The 27,127-nt window shown below is 34.9% G+C and overlaps 1 protein-coding gene and 1 long non-coding RNA gene across 10 annotated transcripts in view; one reads left to right on the top strand and one right to left on the bottom strand.

Annotated features, from left to right (window-relative positions):
• The window catches only part of LOC106871778 (uncharacterized), a 262,045-nt gene that overhangs the window by 62,658 nt on the left and 172,260 nt on the right, over positions 1 to 27,127 (top strand). For all 5 annotated transcript variants that reach the window (XM_052969918.2, XM_052969917.2, XM_052969916.2 and 2 more), the window contains exons 3-7: positions 2,433 to 2,495; positions 7,532 to 7,664; positions 8,440 to 8,662; positions 22,115 to 22,288; positions 23,982 to 24,056. In XM_052969918.2, coding sequence (XP_052825878.1) covers positions 2,433 to 2,495; positions 7,532 to 7,664; positions 8,440 to 8,662; positions 22,115 to 22,288; positions 23,982 to 24,056 — 668 coding nt within the window. The remainder of the gene's footprint in view (positions 1 to 2,432; positions 2,496 to 7,531; positions 7,665 to 8,439; positions 8,663 to 22,114; positions 22,289 to 23,981; positions 24,057 to 27,127) is intronic.
• LOC128248540 (uncharacterized) overlaps positions 7,060 to 27,127 on the bottom strand; it is a 106,984-nt gene continuing 86,916 nt past the window's right edge. The window contains exons 3-4 of one of the 5 annotated variants that reach the window (XR_016242803.1): positions 25,671 to 25,749; positions 19,801 to 19,938 (exon numbers count right to left, since the gene is read on the bottom strand). This is a non-coding gene — a long non-coding RNA (uncharacterized LOC128248540). Of the gene's footprint in view, positions 7,200 to 19,753; positions 19,939 to 25,220; positions 25,475 to 25,670; positions 25,750 to 27,127 lie in introns of those variants that run through there. The other 4 variants (XR_016242802.1, XR_016242801.1, XR_016242799.1 and 1 more) reach the window with 4 other exon arrangements.

Here is a 27,127-nt window from a genome sequence, read left to right as displayed (position 1 = left end):
GTCTTCTTAAAAAAAAAGAAATCCCTAACTTATTCCATGTTAAAGTTGTCGTATTTCTGTAATTTCAACCAATCACTGACGTCCATTCAGCCGATATACATTAAGTGCCGACTACATAAACAAACGATTCTGGAACAATTCTATCGGTGATAGGGTTAGGGTTAGGGTTAGGGTAAAACAGCAAATTTAAAAAGAAAAAAGCAAATAAAACGAAGAAAAAAAAAGAAAATGAAAAAAGCAAATTTAAAATGAAAAAAGCAAATAAAACGAAGCTATGGCTTAATCAGCCAAAGGAGTAAATATAAACAACTGAATACTTGTCAGTGATTGGTTGAAATTATCGAAATAAGACAATTTTTTACATGAAATAAATTCGAATACAAAAATATTTTTCTGTTCTATAACACAAAATAGATAAGTATACGAAGTTTGAAAGTCTTTCGGTACCAAAAACACTACGTAAAACATTAATGAAAAATGTGGCCCCCGTTTTAAAAAAGATCCTGATCCAGGAATGTAGCAGAATACACTTGCCTAAAAAGCCAAACAATAGGAATGAACCCGAAACTACGACCACGTGGTTGCGAAACGACCTTAACCACACAAGTACGTCTGTACTTCAGTAAATAGCAAACTTTAAGACGGTGTACCATTTGAAGGGGGCGGGGGCTCTGGGCTGCTAATTAATACTTGCTCGTTTCTGAAAACTGCTCCAGAATGCAAGTTTATTTATTATTAGAGTGAACCCCTTGCATTTGCTATTAGAGCCCTTCTTTTGGGGATAATATTTCACAGAAGCCATCATCGTAACAATTTTTTGTTTCTTTACCCCTATTACTTTCACTAAATAAATCATGGCCGCCCAATGCTTCAACCACCACCACCACCACTACCACTATCGGGCTACAGCCCTTACCTTCTACCTTACTATTGCTACATATCAGCCTTGCCGTACGCAGATGCAAATACAAACGAGAGAGAAAGAAAAAAAAAACGGAAAGACAACAAAGAAAGAAAATAGTAAAAGTAAAATAGAAGGTAGCAATAACTGTTGAAGATAATGAAGTGGGTTGGCGGTGGTGGTGGTGGTGGAGAGTCGTTCGTAAAAGCGGGAATACGATCGTCTGATGAACTTGACATTTTCTTTGACACGGTTTTTCTTTTTTAATATTTTGTTTTGTGTCACTTTTTCTGCTTTGCTGAATGTCGGTCACCGTAAGAATTGTACGAAAATATATGAAAATATTATATACCTTATCAATCTGAAAACACATTTTACGTATCTATTTGTTATACGTTCTAATAAATGCGAACGTGTGTATTTGATCACTGTATTACGAATAAGGAATAGATACGGTAACAGATACGTAATTGTTTGGATTCTCGCTGGGTGCACCCCACGAAGCATTACCTATTTTACTCCTTTTTTTTACAAAACGAGATCAGTTGTTTCGTTTGTTTCGGCATTCCTTGTTGTATTTGATATTTGTATTAATTGTTTGTAGTCTGTGTTTGCTTCAGTTTCATTCGGTGTGTGTGTGTGTGTGTGTGTGTGTGTGTGTGTGTGTGTGTGTGTGTGCAAGCGGGTATATTTGAGGGTGTAATTCAATAAATGTAAGCCATCACCTCAAAGACAAATTTAATTTTACCAATCCTGTAACTGCTTAATTTACTTTGATTTTATTTTAAAAACTGATAAACACATACTCTCTCTCTCTCTCTCTCTCTCTCTCTCTCTCTCTCTCTCTCTCTCTCTCTCTCTCTTTCCCTTTCTCTTACCCTTTCCCTCTCTGAAATTTGGGGGAAGGGGAAAAGTCGATTACATGACCTTGGTTCTCAATTGGTGATTATTTCATCGACACCGAAGGCGATGAAAGGCAAAGTCGAGATCGATAGAATTTGAACTCAGCCGGACGAAATGCCGCTAAGCATTTTATTCGACGTGCAAGCGATTCAGCCTACTCGCCGCCTTAAATTGCGTTTAGAATTACTGAATATATATACGGCTATCTAGTTAAGAAGTTCATTTGGTAATCTCACTGTTTCGGGTTCAGTTCCAGCGCACAGCCCCTTGAGCAAGTATCTTCTACAATTGCCGCCCGCCGACCAAAGCCTTATGAGTGAATTAGGTGGACGGAAACTTTGTGGAAGCCCGTCAGCAGTTAGTGTGTGCAGCGCTACGTGATCGTTCCACTACCACTTGACAACTGTTGTTGGTTTGTTTATGTCCTGATAGCTTGGTGATTCACCATGCACATACACACATAAATATATATGCATAAATATATAGAGATGGAGAAAGAGAGAGAGAGAGAGAGAGAGAGAGAGAGAGAGAGAGAGAGAAAGAAAGAGAGAGAGAGGGGGGGTGACAGTTCCGTTAATATCTATACTAATTCTTATACTAATACCCGTATTACCATTTCTATTTTCAGAAGTTTTTGAACAAACAGATGAAGTATGTCCAGAGAATTTAGGAGCATATGACGACATACCAGGTAGAGCCACACTTTTTCGTTAATTACTATTTTCAGCTCGGCTTATCCATTTTACACTTTATGAAAATCTCTCTTAACATATCATTCTTTAAAGCCACATAAATCCATAGAAAGGAAATAAAATCTATCTACACATCAATACAATCATTTTATTTCCTTACATTTCTGTTCGTCTTAAATTCCTAGATTAGTTCTTAATCTATTTTGTTAAACGATATTTACGTAGATACTTTTCCATACGATATTCCCAAGTCTTGTACTGCTGCTTCGATACAGCTCCGGCACTGAGTTTGTCCTCATCGATGGAGCCTATTTGCTATACATGTTAGAATAACATTCATAAAGTATTAGAATACCAGAATCCACAATCCTTGTACTCTGTACACGTCATTATACGTACCGAGTTGTCTATTCTGATCTTCCATTTTAACTTGCATCGTTTTTAGATCAAAATACCAGTTCAGATGATATTCTCCCATGGGGAATATATTTTTAAGAGAAATACAAGGGAATACTCCCTTTTACCACAACCAGTGTATAGAAATGAATTTGGAACTATTTGCTCTTTTTTCTGTCAGAATATATGTGGAAGTATTTATTTGATTTTCAACAAGTTTCACAACATAAATATTTTGACAAGTCTCCGGTCTCTCGTAAACGTTATCCAGTTTTTAAATATATTATACTTTGTAAGTGATTTATAAGCTCTTAAAAATATCTAATAACTATTTACATATTGGCATCAAGTTTATTTTCCAATCTTGGTCTTGCCAAAATAAATTTGGCACTTGAATCTGTAGCATGTCGACAAGTTTGTTGAGATTGCTCATTGTTATGTTCCACATACGAAAAGTAACTACTGTAGCTTTTGTGTACAGTGGTTATTCCACAGTAGTTTTATAAAATGCCTCATACCTAAATACGGAACACGATATCGGAGATCTTCAGGAATGCCACCAAATAACCAACATAAAAAAATTAATATCAACCGCAAACCGCAACTGGATTCAACGCTTTCGTTACGGCGCATTATATCGCATTTAAGTATTAGCTGTTAGCTACTAAGGAGGCATAAGCCATTAATAAATTTAGAATATTTGTTTACTAAAAATATAATTTTATTAAATTAGTGATGATATATGAGATGATCTTCAGTTACAAAATAGAACGGTTTGTCTTCTACTGCAAAAGCCGTCGTGGCATTTCACTCGCAATATTTTCTTTATATTTCGACTGAAAACCCCTTCTTTTACTTTACTAGATGTAATTATAGTTAAAGGAATCCGAGAGGAAATTAAAAACAACATTATTTCTACGTATGTGGCATCAGTATATCTAAACTCGTAAACCTGTCCTAATGTCACAGAACCGACAACAAATATGACACCGAGTTATTATTTTATTAAAAAAGTAATCAAAAGAAAAAAAGAAAACTAGACTTGCTTTTCTTATTCTGGCGGATTAACACTTTCGGGGTCCGGTGGTGGGAAAGGATTTGACAAGAAAACTCTAGCGTTAACAAGGGCAGAATCAAAACAAAAGCGTGCATGCCAAGAATTAAAAACTCTCCTGGAACTCACAATTGAGACGTGAAAGCAACTCCATTAAGGTGTCACTTCTATGTGACCTTAGAACTATAGCAGTGATAAAACAAAAATCATCAACAGTCATTCACAACTTATTCCATGTTATTTTCGATAACGTTTCCCTGTTAAAAAATACTTTGAACTCTTCAAACAAAATTGAGCCATCCTTCTAAATTGCGAATGTCTTTTTTTTTTTTCTGCGTAAGTGTATTTTATTCCTCTGTTTTACGCTTATCCCAGCAAAGTCTTTCAATGCTGATTCTAGAGTACATCAGCTCACACATAAACATTCTCCAACAAATAAACTAGATAACTAGCTTATTCATGCTATTATGGAGTTCAATTATCGAACTACATTATTTATGGCTAGGAATATCGATTTCCTATGAGAGGACTGAAATTTACCGGGGTAAACTAATAAAACACTTATGAGTTACACTAGTTGAACAGGAAGTTTCGGATGGAAGTCTTTCACGCGGGCATTACAAATACTACAATCTAAGTATTATTAAGAGGAAATTAGCGGCTTCATTAAAATAATTTAGCTATATTTGAATATTAATGTTATGGAGTTTTTGAGAGCTGAAAATTTGGCTTATTTTTTTACATTAAACCTAAAAAATGAAGAAGAAAAATCACATGATACCAGAACGACCGTGATAATTTCAGAATTAACGGGCGTTTTCTTTATATCTCGGACATGAAGTCCCTTAAGTATAAACCTTATTAACGTAACTCGTATTTTACTTCCAATATTTAAAACTTGAATCTTGGGTAACGACAGAAAGAACAGGAACTCCTGTGAACAGTCTGTGGAGTAACATTACTCGACAAAGTGCATAACTCGAAGATCAGAGATGCGCTCCAAGAAGAGATGCTACTTCACCGAATTGAGAGATCACAGCTCCGATACAATGGCCATGTGGTAAGAATGTCTCGGGAAAGAATGGCTGGGCAGGATTACAGGCAGAAGATCCTGGGGGTAGACCACGAGCAAGATGGTTGGATAACATCCATGAACTCAGTTGGTCATGCTTGGAGATCAAGTCAGATCGATTGGAGATGGTCGCTTCTGACAGGACCCGGAGGAGGACATACTTCAAAACTCTAACCTCGTGACCATCCCAGGATTAAGTGAGCGAAGAAGATGAAATGAGATGAACTTAGCAGATCATTGTCCCTTAACGAAGTACAATGACTTTACTATTTCTGTTTAAAAACTCTCAAACTCATTCATCTCTTTTACCATAAAATGCTGAGATTGAAATAATTAGATTTAATTTATATTTTACGTCCGGTGATCAACCGAACTTTTGATTCTGGTGCGAAGATAAACACAAACGAAAAACAGTGTTTTAAGTCAGAGTAGTTGTTGTTGCAAATAATAGTAACCCTGAAACGAGTATCAAAGACCAAGAGGTAAGCTTCTAATTAGTTGACACATAGCGCTTGTGCGAAGCCATGATATTTAATTTATATCATTAAAGATATCAACATCACACTTCCTGTTTCTAAACTACGGTATCAATACACCAACTCAAAAGACATAGAAATATGTCACCAGGTTTAATAGACAGAGTATCAAGGATTACGTTTCCTTGTTTCTTGTAGACTAATTACCTTTGTGCCTTTATTAACGTTAGCGACTTCAATCGATATATTCTTTGGCCTTCATCAAATATATGTATGTATGTATGTATGTGTGTATGCCATAAATATGAGTTCGTTGAAGTTATGTGTTAATGTCCAACCTAAAACTGTTCAGTTAAAAATATGTCAAACTTCAACGAGAAATCCCTTTTTTTCTTTCCTTTGTTTTTTTTTGTTATGTTGTTCATTAATCAGCCGACGACACATTATTTCTATGACGCAGGCAGCATGTATAATATCATGCGAAATGTTGTTTGTGTGATCAGCCAACCATGAGCTTTTTTAATTTATTCCACCAGCATGTAAAATATAACACATACAGGCTGTTGATAGGAGTCAGACGCGTGATGGTTGTAGAAACCATGGTGTTGGCGAAGATGGGTGTTATTTTCTGTTAATGCTGGTGTTTTCGTTGTCGGACATGTTATTACAGAAATGGCAGAAGCAACAATGATGGTGCGAGGGATGTGCAGGGGTGAGATGAGTGATCACAAGAAATGGCTTTTGAAATCTGCTAGTGATATTGCTACAAAGCAAAAAATCTTTTAGACTTCAAATAGTATACGCCTTATAAGAACTAAAATACGTGATACAGATGAAAGCTAAAAGACATAGGTCTACCATGGAAATCCTCTTTTCGTCTTTTTGCTTACGTTTTGTCAACGGAGTTTAAAAGGAAAAAAAATTAATAAAGAACTGCTCAGTGTTTCAACATATATGAAGAGTTTAAAGTTTCAAAGTTTATAAATTCATTTATTTCATGAAGCAATTTTGGAACGATAGTGCCAATAGCTGTGGGTGTCCAGTTGGTCAGTCACTGTTTCACGTTACGTATTCTGTCAAGTGAAAAGAGAATGTCTAATTCGATGCCAGGGACTATGTCTTAAGAATATTTATATCTTTGGTTTCTCGCCGGTGTTTTGAAAAAAAAGAGAAAAGAATTAACCCCTGAATAAATTATCAAATCCCCAAACATAATATGCATTTTAGTCTCGTTTCTCTACAATTAAATCCTTGTAGAGTTTCGAAAGAACAAAAACCAGACGACCATATTTAAAAGCAGACTCGATCGTTTTCCATCATTTGGCACTTTTGTGATAAATGGAACCAACACCAAGGATTCCAAGAGTGATGAGTTGCCAGGAATTCTCTATAAACTTGATTCCTACACCATTTCGGTTATGATTATTTCTGAGCTCAATTCCCGTAGATGTAGATAAGTAACAACAAAACATTTTAATCGAGTCCATCTTTTATTTAAATCTCCAAAATAAGTTTACCTGAACCAAAGTAATGCTAATGGTTGCGGAGATTGCGTCAAAACGTGACCCAGTTTCAACACCAACTGACTTTGCGGAAATATACTTTGTTACAAACATTCATGCCTGGTTTCTGGTGTAGAGATGACTCTCTTCCTTTCGATCGTCAGTGTCGGAATCCATTAAAAACCTCATGGCTACACTTCTTCCTGCTCTCATTCGATGATGAAAAAAGAAAGGTAAAGAAAAGAAACAGATTATGAATGTAAAACAATAATATCGACCTTATAACAGTTTTATGTTAATTGATAGCGAGATTCATTAATAAAATTTCTAATTAAGACCAAATCTTATATCTTTCTCTCTCTCTCTCTCCCTCCCTCCCTCTCTTTTTCTTCCCCTCTCTCTTTCTTTAGTTTCTCCTTTTACACACCTCTCAAAGGTTCTTTCATCTTGTCTTTTGATAAACTTTCTATCAATATATCACAAATAATTGTTTTATAGTTCTATCTTACAATGTTTTCCTTTGTATATTTTTCAGCATTCGATTTTATATCTACATATGAATTAGACACAAGAACAAATATCCCAGGTGTACATCAAACGCGGGGTAGCAACGCTCTACAGGTGGCTTATAAAATAACAGAAGGGTCAAATTTACGTATTCCCACAAGGTATTTGTTTCTCACTTCATATTCCTGCTCAGTTCCATGATATAACTGTCTATAAACGATATAATTGTCTTTCTATTAGTTTTCACATTAGTCTGTTCCTTTTCAATATCTTCTGCCAAACAACATATCCGTTTTCAAATCCGTTTGATTGATGTTTCTCGCTAGGCTGATATAATCCAGTTAGTGAAATAATCTATCTGTAAGTTAGTATTGAATTCAAGAACTGCCAACAATATCACATAAGAATTGCCATTTATTTTCCAATCACGAGTCCCTATTTCAGTAAAAAAAATGAAAGTATTTCCGGGAAATAAAACCCTAACCCTAATCCTAACCCTAATGGCTGCATTTGTCCGATATCATTTACTGTGTTTTGTATAGAATTACAAAAACGACTAAAATCACAATCGGCAGAATATAACCAAATATTTATTTAAGCTCTGGTGTGATTACAATTTGGTTGAAAAGCTGACAATAACGTATGAAAAAAATGCAATGACTTTTCATAAAATTGTATTCCATATCAGTTTTATATCTGTTTGCTTTCTCTCTCTCTCTCATTCTCCCTTCCTCTCGTTTTCTTTTTTTTTTCTCTCCTATAACAAAACCTTTTTCTTTCACAATATCTTTAATACTTCATCATCTTACTTCTTCTTTACAAGATAACCTCCCCTTGCTGTTATTGTTCACGGATCAAATAACGATTTTACAATGATTTTTCTGCTTACTAACTGCTCCTTTCTTTTTTTTCATCTTTACTCATTTTTTTCTGCAGTGCCTTATTTCCAAAGGGATTACCAGAACAGTTCTCATTAATCAGCACTTTCATGATGAGAGGGCCAACACGGAAAGCTAGATGGAATTTACTCAAAATCGTAGATCCAAATAACCGGCCGCAACTCGGCGTTAGACTAAACGGGGATACAAAAACAGTTGACTTTTACTACAAAAGTACAAACGGAAGAATGGCAAAATTAACTTTCAACAGAGCGAAAAAGGTAAGGAAAAATCGAAACAGTGTCGAAACTATTTTCTTTGTTATTTTATATTGAAGAAATAACAGACTTTTGTAAATATCCCGTGGTTTCATAAACGTATCATCAATGAAATCTTGAATGTTGACGAGCCTAAGACAGTCAGCTAGAATTGGCAATCAACTTCTCTCCAAATTACGAGCTACCATATTTAATAGCGAATATTGTTGCCGGGGAAAAATTTTGGGTGGTCTTGGCAGGAGAGAATTTGGTCATAAATCTGGTTGTTGTTCAGAGCCAATTGTAGTGCTGAGCAACCAAAACAACAACAACAACAACAACAATAAAAAAAAGCTTGGTGTCGAAGAATTGTAAAAACTGTTAAAATATGTGCAATGACTCGTAGCTTTCGTAAATGTTAAGGAGCAGTCGCAGTGTTAACTCTTATCTACCATTATTTTTTCTGTGTTCAGTAAATAACCCCTGACCAGTTCGTTAATATTTTTCGCTTACAAACGTCATATCAATTACAACGCATTCAAATATTTATATTGTTTTATAACAAAGTTGTATATAATTTTTCAGTTTTGCACAATAAGGTCAGATTGCGAACGAAGTTGATAGCTAATATCGTACGACCCACATAAGACTACTTCAACAGCTCCAGGCGGCACCAATGTCAGCAATAAATACAATTTATTATTAGACATGCAACCTTTAAAGAATACGAAATGAAATGTTGTTGGGACCGTGTTTTGTACGTGAGTTTTAGCAACACGAGGACTTTTAATTAATCAGTTGGTAATTAAAACTGGGTTAACAGCGCAGTTAGATACAAGTCACAATAGTTTCCGAAAAGACTGTAAAGATGCGAAAATTTATCAAGAGAGGAATAGTGAAAAATTCCTCCTCAACGGTGAATTCGTCTTGAATAAAATAATTGATTTTCGAGAGATAGAGAAAATATCAAAGAAGAAAAGAAGGAAAGAGAGAGAGAGAAAAAGAGAGAGAGAGAGAGAGAGAGAGAGAGAGAGAGAGAGAGAGAGAGAGAGAGAGAGAGAGAGAGAGAGAAACTGAGAGAGAGAAACTGGGTGTAAAATCCTTCTCCGAGCAACGTAAAACGATTCAAAAACAAATCAAAGTCGCTGTAGACATCTCATAAGCTAAATAATTATTTTACAAAGGTACACACACACACACACATACACACACATACACACACACAAGCGTATACACGCGTTATAGAGATTTCTTTGTTTTGTACCAGTTGTCATGTTTGCCAAAGCCAATACCTGCGTTCATTAGGCAACGAGTTGGCAGAATCGTTAGCGCGCCGGGAGAAATGCTCGGCGGTATTTCGTCTGCCGCTACGTTCTGAGTTCAAATTCCGCCGAGGTCGACTTAGCCTTTCATCCTTTCGGGGTCAGTTAAATAAGTACCAGTTACGCACTGGGGTCGACATAATCGACTGAATCCGTTTGCCTGTCCTTGTTTGTCCCTTCTGTGTGTAGCCCCTTCTGGGCAATAAAGAAATAAGAAACGTTAGAACGCCAGGCGAAATGCTTAGCAGTATTTCGTCTGTCTTTACGTTCTGAGTTCAAATTCCGCCGAGGTCGACTTTGCCTTTCATCCTTTCGGGGTAGATAAATTTAGTATCAGTTGCGTACTGTGGTCGCAATCTAATCGATTGGCATCCTCCCCAAAATTTCGGACCTTGTGCCTAAAGTAGAAAATAATATTTTCACTCGTTTTTTCTGATGGACCCGTTTCCTGTTTTGAAACCGAAAGTGATGAGCTTTGATCGGTTCTCATAAGATCAGGGTGGTCATCTGATACCCAACCATCTTTCGGTTATATAAGATACTTCAAGAGATCGAATTGGCTTTGTGGCCAACATTCGATCTCAACAGAACTGAAAACGGTTCACCTTTAGTCTCAGCACCTGATTTCTTCGAAAGAATTCACTCATCCTGGTCGTTGTCATTTCTTGCTTACATTCCCAAAACGCAAAAACATTTAATAGTTGAGGCTGGTTGGACCAGCATTTTCGTCCGTCTTTCGGTGCGTGGGAGGGGGGTGCAAGTGCTACTGCTATATCTTTATGCGGTCACAGCACATATATTGACATGAACATACATTGCTTCTTATCGTAACACGAAGAAGTTATTGAAATTTTCCCTAAAACCTCAAAATCCTTGTGAAAGGCTTTTTTTTTCGATTGTCAAAAAGAAAGAGAAAAAGAGAATATAATGTCATAAAATCAAAAATTCAGAATAGCCACCGCGCCAGACAAACTTAGCTGCATTTCGTCCGCCTTCACATTCTGAGTTCAAATTCCACCGAGGTCGACTTCTCCTTTCATCCTTTCGGGGTTGATAAACTAAGTACTAGTTAAACACTGAGTCCATGTATTTGACTTATCTCCTCCCCCAAAATTGCTGGCCATGTACCAACATTTGAAGCTAGTCTACCTGCTTAGGAAAAGAACAGCTTTAACTTTGTTTCCAGTCAAACGTTTCGTTGTAACTTACCTCGTCAATGTAGTAGAATCTACTGAAGTTTCCAAAGCAGTGGATTAGTTTTTAAATGCAGAAGAATAGATACGCGTATGTTTTGTCGCACAGTAATTTGCATAATTAAGAATAAAATGAGCTGATGAAAAATAAGTCAAGGTTAATAAAATGAATTTGGATAATTATTTAAAGAGTGATGTATGGAACGCTATATGTAATTAATTCTTAATTTATTGAAATTACATTCAAGGATGTAAATTAACTTCAAAGATTAATTGTTGATTTTATAAGATCATTTTTCCTCTCCAACTTTGAGTTAAATTTCTACAACTTAAAAATTTATTACGCATGGCATTCATTCGTCACATCTCACTTTAACTTAATTATCCAGATTCATGTCGTTGCCCTCTCTGAGTTCTTTCCCTTTGCTATATTGTGTTTAATTATGCAAATTAACCAGAATTAGAAATATAAGCAACTCTTTTCCCTAAACGCAGAAACTTATCAACTGAAATGCATGCCTGAGTACGAAGTATTAGACTGATGAGTCCAAAAGTACTGAAACATGTCCTTAGCCGTTCCTTGTCGGCAAACAAAGATCACCTGACTCATTCCCTAAGCATATTTGATAAATTTAGAAATCAATTCTCCTTATTTGGATGTGAAAACTATTTTCAGTAACTTTTTATTTTCTCACTTTATCTCGAGAAAAGTATCAATAAATAAAAATTATATATATACATGTGTGTGTGTGTGTGTGTGTGTGTGCGAGTATGTGTGTGTTATATGTATGTATGCGTGCGTGTGTGTATATTAATATTTGTTTTTTGTAAATCTATATTTAAAAATAGCTGAACATTAAACTGAAGGATCACTCAATTCTTTTTAGACAAGGACCATATTTATAAACTTTTACAAGGAAAGGTTTGACAGTGACTCCGAAGTGTTGGTTTACTAGTTTTCATCAGACAGATGACGACTACTAAGTTAAAACTGTCGCCCTTTTCTTAATAATAATTTATATAAATATAAATATATATGCGTGTATGAGTGTGGTGGGGGGCGAGGAGAGGGCATGCATATACAATGAGCTTCTGCACAGTTTATAAGTAAAAACCTTCGGGATTGAAACTGAAACCACGTGGTTGCGAAGCGAATCTTTTTAACAAACACAATTTCAAGTCGCTTAACCACATCCCACAATGCTGTAAAGCACTTCGTAACTTTCAAAATTCCCATAAACACGTTGGTCAACTTTACGCTAAGTCAGATACTGTTATAATTTACCTATTGTCTTTGTGAGAGAAAGAAGACATTTATATTTACCCAAGGAGGGACACAACTGCTGTTTTATAAGGCAGGGTTTTTATTTGAAAATTATCTTGAAATGTCTACGTGGTTACGTAGATATAAGCAACGTTACATAGGAGCCTCTTCTTTCATAGTATCAATGGTTTTCCTGACCCAGTATCCTGACCCAGTATCTATGAGTTGACTTTTGTTAATGGTGAGTAGGAGGCCTTTATCGGTTAGTCATACTAAAAGAATCTTTATTTACTTTAGCTTTTCAGTGGTATAACAGAAAAAAAGTTATTAACTTGCTGCTCACGAGCAAACAACAATGAAGGTCAAAGACTATTGCACTTCCAACATAAAATGTTCTTTTCTCTCCCACTCAATAAATAAATTTACCAGTTTGTCAAATAAAAAAAAAGAGTGATTCGCAATAATTAATGGCATCATTTTACAGCGATTTCCGTGAAGGTGCATGGCCAAGCGGTGAGGGCGTGGCACTCACGATCGTAAGATCGTGGTTTCAATGCTTAGGCTAGGCGTTGTGACCTTAAGCAAAAATTTCATTTTGCTTTGCTTCAATTCACTCGGCTGCAAATGAGTAACCTAGCAACGAACTGACGTTTTGTTCAAGATGGATACTGTCGTGTTTATCACGTGCCATGAAAACTGGGTAACCAGCCCTATGAGTCATGAGACTCAATGACCTTAATGACCTTCGATCACTCGATGACCTTAATGACCTTACAAATAATTCCGTCGGAGTGTGTGCTTGATATTGAGTAGGGGTGTTAAATATACGACCCATAGCAATGCTGATTCCGATCCATGGCTCAGGTTATATCTTTAAAAATCTTGTTTTCAGTTTTGAAATATGCTGTAAATATACATATCGTTCGCATCTTTTCAGTGTCTGAGCCAGACGAGAGCAATGACTGACGCTGATTCCGATTTGTTAACATATTGTACCTTGATAATTCCTTTGTCATTTCAATCAATGAAACGGAAACTTATGAAACCATATATTAAAAGATGTGACCTATTTCCCCTTCACTTTATCTATTCAGCCCGAGTCAAAGAAAGTTTGTTTCTTTTTAATTTGCATGTTCGTGCAAATGGAGTGAGCAATTGTGAAAGATTTTGCAGCTGGGAAAGTTCTTTCTATCAAGAATTGATCTTTTCAACAGCTGTGTGCATTCTTTTAGAGTTTCTAAATCCATTCTCACTGTAAAGAGTCTTAACTAATGTGTCTATCTATCTATCTATCTATCTGTCTGTCTGTCTGTCTGTCTGTCTGTCTGTCTGTCTGTCTGTCTGCCTGTCTATCTCTCTCTCTCTCTCTCTATATATATATATATATATATATAATCTCTCAATATATCTGCACGTGTGTGTGTGCATGTTTATACACTAATGCACACACTCCACACCCTCTACACACACACACACACCCTCCACACACATTCACAGGCAATATGTAGCTCTGTTATCCTTCACTGCACTTCACACAAGCTTTGCTAACACCTCTTATCCTTTCCTATCTTTATTGTTAATAAACTTATTATAATGTACATTTGACCTATTTATCTAATTCGGCTTACATTATGAGTGGGATTTTTAAAAATAATTATCCCTATCCGGTCCGCGAAGGCCAGAAATTTAGCGGGAGAGAATAAGTCGATTATACCGACCCCAGTACGCAACTGGTACTTAATTTATCGTCACTGAAAGGATGAAAGGCAAAGTCGACCTCGGCGGGATTTGAACTCTGATAAGTATTTCGTCCAGCGTGCAAATGATTTTGCCAAATCAGACAATTTTTCTGCCGTAATTATCCCACCTTTTCCGTATACTATTATTATATTATTAAGGCGGATATATATATATATATATATATATATATATATATATATATATATATATATATATATATATATATATATATATATATATATATATATATATATATATATATATATATATATATATATATATATATATATATATATATATATATATATATATATATATATATATATATATATATATATATATATATATATATATATATATATATATATATATATATATATATATATATTGTATATTATTAGTAATACTGGAGTCGATGTAAACGACTTAATACTCTCCCCCAAGCTGCCCTTGTGGTAAAATGTGAAATGATTATTATTATTATTACTATTATTATTATTCAGTAGTTTTATTTTTATAACGTGCTTTCACTTCACTACCGAGCGCAGCTCTGTGCGCCTTGGGTATGTGCTGTGGTTTGCTGTGGTGCTCTTATGTTTACTGTATTGAAAGTGTTTTGCGTAGAATGTGTGCAGTACCCAGTAGTGCAATTTTCTGTATGTTATATATATTTGTAAGTCCTGGTGTTTTTGTTATGTATTTGTCTGAATATTTTTTTATTATACCTAAGGCACCTACTATGATAGGAATTGTTTCTGTTTTTAGATTCCACATTCGAGTTATCTCTATTTCCAGGTCTTTGTATTTTGAAAGTTTTTCCATTTCTTTTAGAGAAACGTTGTCATCTGCTGGTATTGATACATCAATTAGAAAGCATTTTTTTCTTCATGATCTTTGACAACTATATCTGGTCTATTTGCCTTCATTTCTCTATCTGTGTGTATTGGCATATCCCAGAGTATGGTTGCTTTCTCGTTTTCTGTGACCTTTTCTGGCGTGTGTTTATACCATCTTTTTTCTGTTGCTATTCCATAATGTTGGCATAGCTTCCAGTGTATATAGGTCCCAGCTCTGTCGTGTCTGTGAATATATTCCTTTTATTATTATTATTATTATTATTATTATTATTATTATTATTATTATTATTATTATTATTAAGGCGGCGGGCTGGCAGAATCGTTAGCTTCCGGGCAAAATGCTTTCCGGCACTTCGCCTGTCTACACGTTCTAAGTTCAAATTCCGCCTAGGTCGACTTTGCTTTTCATCCTTTCGGGTTTGATAAATTAAGTACCAGTGAAATCCTGGGGTCGATGAAAACGACTAGTCCCCTCCCCCAAAATTTCAGGCCTTGTGCCTATAGCAGAAAGGATTATTATTATTATTTCGATTAGACGTAGCGATACTAACAACCCGGTGTTAGAACACATTATACTTAAGTACCAAGAGAAAGCGTAGATGAAGCACAGAGCACTAATAAGAAATTAAAAGGACAAATGAATGGATAATTGTGTCATGAACCTCATTGGGTTACACTGTCTCTGCTATAGGATGCAATGCAGTTAGAGTCCAAGTGCTCCTGTGTCATTTTATAGCTTTGTCGCAACATTAGTGTTAATAAAAGCTAAATTTTCTAAATCTAAATATTTTATTTGAAATTTTATCCTTAGCTGAAATATTTTAAGTAAAATCTTTATTGTTCTGCACTTTACCAGGGGTAATAAGTTGTCCTGAACTTTTCCACGTGTAATAAGTTGTCCTGTAATTTTCCAGGTTTATAATCTTAAGAATATTATTTCTCTCGCTCGCATTTTCCCATGAAATGCATGTATGTGTCTCTTCTATTTTTTAATTATTATAAATCTTCCACTGAGGAGGGAGCCGGTTTCCAACAAAGATACAAGGCTCCATCTTTGGATGTATATATATGTATGTATTATGCATGCATATTTCGTGGCACTCCGTCGGTTACGACGACGAGGGTTCCAGTTGATCCGATCAACCGAATATCCAGCTCTTGAAATTAGCGTGCAAGTGGTTGAGCACTCCACAGACACGTGTACTCTTAACGTTATTCTCGGGGAGATTCAGCGTGGCGGAGAGTATGATAAGGCTGACCCATTGAAATACAGGTACAACAGAAACAGAAAGAAAGAGCGAGAGAAATTTGTGGTGAAAGAGGACAGCAGAGTTCACCACCACCCACTGCCAGGGCCTCGTGGAGATTTTAGGTGTTTTGGCTCAATAAACACTCACAACGCCCGGTCTGGGAATCGAAACCGTGATCCTATGACCGCGAGTCCACTGTCCTAACCACTGGGCCATTGCGCCTCCACTTATGCGTGTTTATTATTACACTGTCCATTGTTTCATCCCATTTATAAGGCTGTCTTGAAGCTGAAGGAGATTTGGTCGCTATTAATTATTAGTTGAGTGACAATGTAGGCAAGCGATCTCACGTTGCCCCTTCCTGTGCAGGGGGGTTTCTGACAAAAAAGCCTATTAAAAATCGCATGTATACAAGTCTATTAGTTTTGGGTAACTGCTACAGACACAGTTTTATCAGTATGCTATCGCAGGGAGATTTCTTTTTCTGTTGCATGTTACCGAAACTCCCGTAGCGTTTCACTGTTGACTTGTATAGCATAGATTCGCTATCACTGCTGTAAAGAAAACATTTAAATTCTTTATTGGCAGATAATAAAATGCCAAATCTACAGTGTTACCAATACAAATTTAAAAGTAAAAATAATAGGTTCTATATTTAAGAGACGAGGAATTATTTACATTATTTACATTTGACGGATATTTGTTCTCATCTTGTCTGTTGTTAACAACGTTTCGGCCGATATACCCTCCAGCCTTCATCAGGTATTTTTAAGGTATTCCTCGATGTTGTTATTATTATTATTATTATTATTATTATTATTCAGGTCACTGCCTGGAATCGAACTCGGAATCTTGGGTTTAACCACTACCATATGCCCATCTAATATTTTCCTATCCTTCCTTAATACTGGTTCCCATATGCTGTTCATATCTGCACTCGGTCTGCTTAGGAGGTTGTTGTGTCCTAGCATATGTGCTGCTTCTTTCAGTTTTCGTATTTTCCAGTGGTTTTCTCTATCTATTATTTTAACTTCATCCCACAGGGGGAGGTGGTCTCCATTGTTTCCATACATGATCAGCTATACCCGATCTATCAATATCTCCCCGTGTCACAGTTTTGCGATGTTCCTCTACCCTTATATATAGCAGAAAAAGAAACAGGAGGTCCTTGGTACAGTATTGCATATTTGAAAAAATGAATAGATATGACTTTTCTGATATATTTTCCCACTTTATTAATTAAATGTTTATAAGTGGGAAAATTATCAGAAAAAGCAATTTCTATTCATTTTTTTAAAAAAGCATGTGTGCATACGTGTGTGTGTGTGTGTGTGTGTGTGTGTGTGTGTGTGTGTGTGTGTGTTTGTGTTTGTGTGTTTGGGTGTTTGTGTGTGTGCTTGTGTTTGTGTGTGTGCATGTGCATATGTGTGCGTTTGTGTGTGTGTGTTTGTATGTTTGTGTGTGCGCGTGTACATGTGCATATGTGTGTGTGTTTGCGTGTTTGTGTGTGTGTGCTTTTTGAAACTCAAACGCCGAGAAAGTGTCTCCATCATATATACTTTGAAGTGTAGCCCAACCCACGACAAAACTTTCTGTTTCATTTTAGTTGCGTGTGAAATAATAACAGTTTCTGGTTGCTTAATATAATGCTTTCTAACCAAAAGACATTTGAATCAATCAATATTACACCTGTAACACTAAAAAAAAAAAAAAACTTGCGTTAATGATATTTGTTTTGAAGAATCGCATGGGAGGTGACTTGGGTATCTAATTTGAATGACAAAAGGCAATATGAAAATAATATGATCTTTGCTAAGTAGACAGGCATCTTCAGACATGTTTCGATTTCATTGTTCTTCTTCAGCGACGCGTAGTCTTACTGCTTGTATTTTTCAGACCTTGCGAATGACAAGATAAAGAGTTCGCGTGAAATATATTCATAAATTAGTTAATTTCAAATAATGCCGATGGAAACTTTCTCATACTGTTATTTCTCATGCCATTCTTTTCATTTCACCTTTGCCATAGTGATAAATATTGGTGCTGCGATATACAAACCCAAATGTAACACACATGTGTTGGTTCGAAAGAATTTCCTCCAGTTGTCAGCTGAAGCACTTTATCTTAACAATACTTTCTAACTAATGGGTAAATAACAAATATAGCTTTGTAAGATTACAGAGGCAGATACCGAGAGATAGTGTTTCAAATTCCTAATGTTGATTGCAATCAAACTATTTTATTAATGCATTGTCTTCAGAATCGTGCTGCCCTCGCAGACAAAATTCCACTGCTGAAGAGAAGAGGTAAGGGGAAGTGAGTAAAGGTTAAACGGTGTCAGAGATTTTGTGTTTAAATACGTATATACACACACATGAGCAAGGCACATACACACATGCATATGTATGCATGTTTATACGTACATACGCATATGTGTGTGTCTGTATATGTGTATACATACATATGTATATATTTGTGCGTGTGTGTGTGTGCATTGTTTGTCTGTATATGTGTATTTAAATATATATATATATACTCACATACACACACGCGCACACACACACACGCACACACACGCACACATACATTCACACGTGCATATATAAGCGCAAAAGGAAGGTTTCGGTTATCACGCGCCTTGTTTAGTGCTCCCATTTGTTTACCAACTCCTGGCTCCTATCTCATTGATGTACAAAAGAGAGATCCCGCAATGTAATTGAGTAATATAAGACAGATTCAAAAATAGGTTTAAGACACTCTTCACTCTCTCTTACACAATTTTCCCACTAGCAGCTGAGAAATTAGCTTGCCTAGCAACTTCGCGTCTGATATGCTGCACTCAATATATTGTTGTTTCGTATTCAACGCCTTGAAGATTGGGTTTCTGTTTAACACTACGAAATGTTGTTTAAGACGCTTATCCATCCATCCCTTTTTTTTTATAACTTACCCTATTTAGTCGTGGTATCTGCTTCCTGAAACTAGTTCCCACCTAAGACAGTTGCTATCATTAAATATATTGTACGGAGTTGAATTTAATACTCGAAGCAAACAAAAGACATTCTGATATAATTGCAACACTGACAATTCGTTTATTAGAATAGTTATTTCAGATACGAACAGAAAAATCCGGCCCATAAGTCCTTTTTCCCTCTTGTCTTCACGATAACGACACACACACGCGCGCGTGCGTCTGTGTATGTCGTGTGGGTGTGTATGTGTAATCCTGTGAAGGCGTGTGGCTTAGTGGTAAAAGTATTCGGTTCACAATCGAAAGTTTGTAAGTTCGATTCCTGGCCGCGCGTTGTGACATTTCCTTTCACGTTGCTCCAGTCAACTCAAACTCACAAATATGTGATGTACCTGTAATTCAAAGGACCGGCCTTGTCATATTCTGTGTCTCCTTAAGAACTACGTGAAGGATACGCGGGTCTGCTCCGTTGGTCGGATCAACTGGAACACTCGTCATCATAACTGACAGAGTCCGGGTTTTTTTTTATATTGTTGGTAGGCTTTCCGCTGTGACTAACTCTTCTTTTTCTTTTCTCTATTCACAGTTACACTATCCAATAAACTCTTTCTTTTCAATGATTGCAGGGAGTGAAATGGAAGAGCTTTGGCTTCTACTTCTAGCAGCTTAAACAACTCCCTCGCTGGTTCGTGAAAAGGTGTTTCTAAAAAGAAATGACATTTAAAAATACCTTTGTTTTAGTAAAGAAATGTATCACATCTATGTCTTTGCTTCATAAACGAACCGAAAGGCTTACACTAAAAAACGAAACCAACTTAGTGCTTTGGGATTCTCTGGAATATAAAACGTTTCCACGGTAACCGCAGCTGGTTTTACAATATGGAAGCTATCAACCTCACAGAAACGTTCATTTCAGAGAGTGAGTGATTGTGGCGATTTCACTGTTTGTTGTTTATGAATTACCCCTTCGCTATTGATAGACATGTGCGTGTTGGGATATTTCTTGGTGTGTATATATATATATGTGTGTGTGTGTGTATATATATATATATATATATATATATATATATATATATATATATATATATATATATATATATGGGAGAATATACAAAAAATAACAACAGACGAGGACAGGTGGTGTAAATAACAAAAGTATATATTAGTATATAATATTTACATATTTTATAAACCATGAGTTTATCTATGGTATCTGTATCGGCTACACTCCCTCAGTGGGATTTATGTATGTATACTTACATATACACATGCATGCATAGATACAAGCATACATGTATGCGTATTATGTATATATGTGTGTGTCTGTATATGTGTGAATTCTTTCTGTGTGTGTATATATATGCATAGTATGAATATGTATACACATGTATACATACATATATATATATATATATATATATATATATATATATATATATATATATATATATATATATATATATATATATATATATATATATATATATATATGTATATATATATATGTATATATATATATATGTATATATATATATGTATATATATATATATGTATATGTATATATATATATATATATATGTATATGTATATATATATATATATATATATATATATATATATATATATATATATATATATATATATATATATATATATATATATATATATATATATACGTATATATATATAAACATATATATAATGGTTGTATAGTTTGTATCATTTAATGTATATTCCCTCTCTCACAGTTAAAGCTGCTGAACAGTGACGCAGATTGCAAAGCTATTAAATAAAAATTTTATTTGTCACAGTCATTTCAACTAACAAACTCATCCAGTCTCTCCTCCGCAAATATTCATACACGCATAAGCCATGTTTTCCCCGCTGTTGTGATTATCCTTTATCTATTCCTGGTTTCTTACACCCGCTATAAACCCCATTTACATTAAACAGTTTACTTATACTGCAGAAAAAACGACACATAATGCATATAGGCCAATGTAAACCCCGCTGTTTGCTGATTCAAAATTAGATGTTAATGAAGATAAACCAACAGAATGAAGTGCATAACCTTGACATTTAGAAATGCCGCTCTGACTCAATTTTTTTCAAACTCAGCAAATATGTAGATAACAGGAAATGATTTTATCATAAATAAATCTGAGGATATACCAGAATAAAGCTGTTAACGGTACTTGCATGTTGTTGTTGTTTTCTTTTTCACTCATATCGGATTCATAGCTCTACATACCGTGTGTGTTAAGGAAAAGCAGCGTAGATTTAGGACGGTAATTGAGTCATTAAGAAGTTTCGAAATTTGTTTTTTTCGAAAATATCTTGAAAATATTGGTGACATCCGTTTTAGATATTTTAATAAATTTTATTTTCGCACATATTTATTCGACTTCTGGCCTAGCAGTTTGGATGTTTGCGTTCATGCTTGCAACATCCTGTTTTTGAGGCCCGGATCGTGTTTTTAATGCTGCGTTGTGTTCTCGGTGAAACCACTTCGGTTTTCACGTTACTCCGCGATCCCTTTGACACCTGACGTGTGGCACATTGTGCACCTGCATTGTCGTTTCGAACGAGGGAACGAGCTGATGTGCAGCGCAAGCATTTGATCAGGTTAAACAAATCATCTGTGAAGGTTGTTTAGGAAGGATCTGCAGAACCCTCAACACTCGTTCAGGACAGAAGAGTCCATTATTCCATTTTGGTTAGTTGGGTGTTATGCTGTATCACGTAATATTTCAGATAAGGATGTATTTTCGTGCTTATGGTGGTACAAATATCTTCGAATGGTGTAAAATTTCGACTTGTTCTTTGAATTGATTTCTATACCAGAAAATTGAACAGTTTATTTGCTATTCTTTTGCAGCTTTTTACCAAATCATGGCATAAACTTCACTTTTCTGTCGGGACAGAAAACGTGGAAATGTATATAGATTGTAAACTTGTTGAATCATTAACGGTTGGAGACCAGCGTGGCAAAATAGATTCGACGGGTGAAATTGTTCTAGGGACCCAAGAACCAGGAGACAGAACTGTTGCGGTAAGTCCATTTAAATATAATTAGAACTGTGTTGTTAATTGGTCGCCAGATTAAGACATAAATGTGTGTATTGGGACGTCTCTTTCACATTCTCATGTTAAACTCATTAATCCATACTAATCTATGTATATTAAAGTTTTAAGCTCAATAATCCATATTTAGCAAGCAATGATCAAATCCCAGAAGTAGTCTAAAATCCAAAGAGACAGAAACATTAGAATCTGTTTCCTATGAACAGAAAATCTTGAATATATTATGTAACTTGCGGGATATTTTTAACATAATTCGGTGAATATCCTCATCACACATGTCTTCATCATTTACGACTTCCTTTTTAATTGAGGTCGTCAACTCTTTTTATTGCACATTTTAGCTGGAAGCAAGTTTACATAAATAAACGGTCTTCATTTTACTCATATTCAGGATAGCATCCAATCACGTTCCGTCGCTCTCTCTACACACGCACACATGCGTACGTACCTGCCTACATAGACACACACATACACAAACACACACATATTTATATATACACATTTATGTATATAGATATATGGTTCGATACAGGTAAATATGTATTTTTTTCCATTAGCCCCGTTTCCCTGTTTTTTCTTTCATTTCCTTCCGTCTATTTTAGCTCAAGCTAAAAATCATTAAAACACCTGTTTCAATTAGGCCTCGAGTGTCGACCGAACAATTTCAATTGCTCAGAATTTCGTCTTCGGTTTTGGTGTTTTCGCCTTTTGAACACACATGCGCACGCACCCTAACCACATCGTTTCGGGTTTAGTCCCACTGTGTGGCACATTGGGCAAGTGTAATTTACTATAGCCTCAGGCCGACCAAAGCCTTGTGAGTAGATTTAGTAGACAGAAACTGAAAAAAGCCCTTTGTATATATATATATATATATATATATATATATATATATATATATATATATATATATATATATATATATATATATATATATATATATGTGTGTGTGTGTGTGTGTGCGTGTGTGTGTGTGTGTGTGTGTGTGTGTGTGTGTGTATGTATGTATGTATGTATGTATGTATATATCTATCTATCTATATATATATATATATATATATATATATATATATATATATATATATATATATATATATATATATATATATATATATATATATATATTAAAGTTAGATAATTTCAGTTTATGGGGTTACCTTAGGTTTCATGTCTATAAAGGGCTTAGCTTCATGACGTATAATCAGATCCCAAAACTTGGCTTAAGACCTCCTTATGTATGTATGTATGTATATATTATGTATGTATGTATGTATGTATGTATGTATGTATGTATGTATGTATGTATGTATATGTGTGTGAATATGTTTTAAGTGTATTAAAATACGTACATTTAAAAAACATACATTGCGTCTGACTGCGTAAATAGACCAAATAGGATAATCATAGCCTTTATTCTGCTAAAAGACCCGAGGAACAACTTGTCTAGTTTCGCCTTATATTTACCGGCTCATCAGGAGCTTTTATTACGAGATTCATTTGCTACTATTTTTGAAATTTCCCTCACAAGATATTCATTCTTCAATTTATAATTATATACTTAAATGTACCCTTTAGATATCGTTAGATATATTTCTATATTTTAAACCTCCCTCCTTTTCAGGTATCAAATATTTAAATATGTGACCTTTCTTTTAATTTAGTTTGATCTTCAATGGATGGTTTTACACTGTGATTACCGAAAAGCAGCCAGAGAGACCTGTAGTGAGATTCCAAAGGTAAAAACATCTCCATCACCATCGTCTCATTTTTATTGTTTACTGTCAGTTTTTTTTGTTTAAAATCGTTTGTTAATTTTCGTTTGGATTTAATTTCTAGTATTTGTGATCGTTTTCAATACTCATTGTCTATGTTTTAATGTCATGTGTTATAGTAACGACCAAAGAAATTGTCAAATTTTAAATTGCTTTCAACTGTAGAATAAGAATAAACGTTTGTTCATAAAATGCTTTCCTCGCTTCCTAAATATTTATTTTTCTCGCTGCATTGTCATAATTTCCAAGATAATATTTAATTTTGCTACTTAAAATTTTAATTTATCCCTATTATTTAAGATTTTTAATGACTCAACAAAACAGGAGAGACATTTTATGGATTGATTTACCAAATTTTCGAAAGGTTTTCATTTTTGTCTAAGTTATATAATTGTTATCTATTGAATGACATATTTGTCATTATAATCGTAGACATCTTGATCAAGATATATACCTCAAGATATATACCTCAAGATATATACCTCAAGATATATACCTTAAGACGATTACAAGACAAAATTCGTTAAGTCACATTAAAATAATCTAGAATGAAATAAATCGCTTTTTTTTTCTTTTATATTATTTTTCTTAACGGAGGATTTAAAATTACTGGATCACTTGAATTGCTGCAAATTTGCAGTTAGAAAACCGTAAAGTATGGAAAGTTGTCATGGCTACAAACATGTGTAGATTTGAGAAGAAAGACAGCCTAATGCTTGGATAAAGTACAATAGATGTGAAGCAATATGAAAGTTGACCTTTATAAAATAAATTTTGATATAATTATCACAGAAATTCAAGTTGTGACTTAGTTACTATTTAGTAACCAAGTCCAAAGAAATTATAAGCTTTAGGTGGGCTGCTTGGGGTGGCTGTGTATGTAGTTTTGTTTGCTAACTTGTTTTTTCTCTTAACTGTTACGTTGTTTAAATCATGTCGGCCCTCACTGAGTTGACTTACTGCATAATAAAAGATATTCCGGTCGTAAGCATCCGGTTTTCTTTTTTGTATATCAAAGTTTACATTGCCTAGTGTTGCCTATCAATTTAAAGCAGTAAAGTTTGGTTATTATTTCTATCAGATCGAGTGACCTCGTGGAGTCTCTTCCAATGACTTGTCTCCATTCTGGAATAAAATACGGCTAAATGCTGTGATGTTTCATTATAGATTATTGGATATTTTTATTTTATTTTATCTTAGCTGTTTCGGAACTAATATATTTTGAAACTGGAGAAAAAGAAAACACGTTTCGTATGCTATTTTAAAAGTCATGGGTAAATGAGATCTCTGTTATAGATCATCGGAGATGGTAAAGGCCTTTTTATTAGTTTGGTTAAAAAAAACCCTGCAGGAACCCCAGCTCTCACTCGTTTCTTTATTTTCTGAAAAGAGAAAAAAATAAGAATGACAGATGTTGTCATCAATATGGCACTGTGTATATATGGAAGCGAAAAAGAAATTTGTGATACGTATGTGTGTGTGTATGTTTGTGTGTGTGTGTGCGTGTGTGTATGTGTGACAGTGACCACCTCGTCGATTTCAGACACAGTGTATGCAGAATCATATTATTCAACATGCCCTTCATTTTAGTATTGGTTTCTTCCCTTGAGAGCTTAATGCCATTAATATTCCTCTTGTAATGTTTTCAAGTTGGCACCTGTAAGAAAAAGAACAGGGAAAGAGAGACAGTTGCAGAGGAATAACATTTTGAAAGGGAAGGACTGAGTGTAGTGGTTTGTGCGAGGCCTGAATGTGGGGAGTACACATATTCAGTGACGATAGAGAGAAGAGACAAATAAGTTTTGAGTTCCTGAAAGAAGGATGGCTCGAGACCAGTCATCACCGAGATTCAGAGGCCTTTACAACTGCAGCAGAACGGCCCTGAGAGGTGACAGCATATATGTGTGAGCCAAGTGCCAGTGCGTGTTTGCGAGAGGTTTCCTGCCAGTCAATCGAGTGGCTTTCCTCTGGATACACTACATGATGTCTGTATGCATAGCAGCGACACCGTCTCCATTGTGGGTCTCACGTATAGAAGATTAGAATTTGTTGAGGGATTAAGTATTTTAGAAAATATAATATGGTTTGTCTACTATTTCCAGCGAGAAGGTATTAAGCAATTCTTTATCGACACGTAATATCATAAAGATCTGTTTAAAAAAAATAAAACTTTGGGTCTGGATGTTCAGAGCCAAGAGAAATTTTCAAAGAAGATTCTATTGAGAAATATCTGCAAAATTATGTTTCTGAAAACTAATCTTCTATCATTGAAATTGATTTGGCAATAATTTTACTTCAGTTAATTTTTCATTTGACATATTTAAAAACAACGCATTAATATGTGAATATCCGAAATATTTGATTTCCTTTTGTCGTCGGTCAGATATATACTATTCACAATTGCATATTTATCAATTTGTCTACCAGAACAAAACATGGTTAAATTTAGTGTGTAGAGTGCTGTAGAGCTAATGAGAAATAATTTAATTAAACGCTGATCAATTTGTAATATTATCTTTGAAACTTAAGGATTCAACTCCAGATTCGTTTTAGTATTTTTATACCTCATCAGCGAGGTGTAAGCTTCAATATCTTTGCCGAAATTGTGGTAGAAGAAACAAGTGACGGCACAGTATGCTAACTGATGAAGATAAATTCAACAATAATAAACTACTAAATTATTTAGGTTTGAATATTCTGAATAATATGTTGTAAAAATGAAATAAGTTTTACTAAAATAAATTAATCAGCAACGAAGTTATGTTTGTAAACTGTCGTACGTATAATTGTTTATATTCTGTCATATTCGTATAGTAAGATTCAAGTGCCTTTGTGTGTAGACACATGTTCAGATATATGTATGTGAGTATTTGCGTATCCGACGTTTAGATGTATTTTTGTCGTTACTGGTGTATATTGCTCGATTGTGCGGAGTTCGTATCGTTAAAGATACGTTTAAGTGCCCATATCTAAATTCTATCTAATTTGAAACTTGAAATTATATCTAATACTACTTACTTATGCCTCGTGTTTGT

This window comes from Octopus bimaculoides, chromosome 8 (genome assembly GCF_046866305.1).
Source record: "Octopus bimaculoides isolate indiv1 chromosome 8, ASM4686630v1, whole genome shotgun sequence".
Classification (NCBI taxonomy): domain Eukaryota; kingdom Metazoa; phylum Mollusca; class Cephalopoda; order Octopoda; family Octopodidae; genus Octopus; species Octopus bimaculoides.
This window is presented reverse-complemented; position numbering and strand designations above follow the sequence as displayed.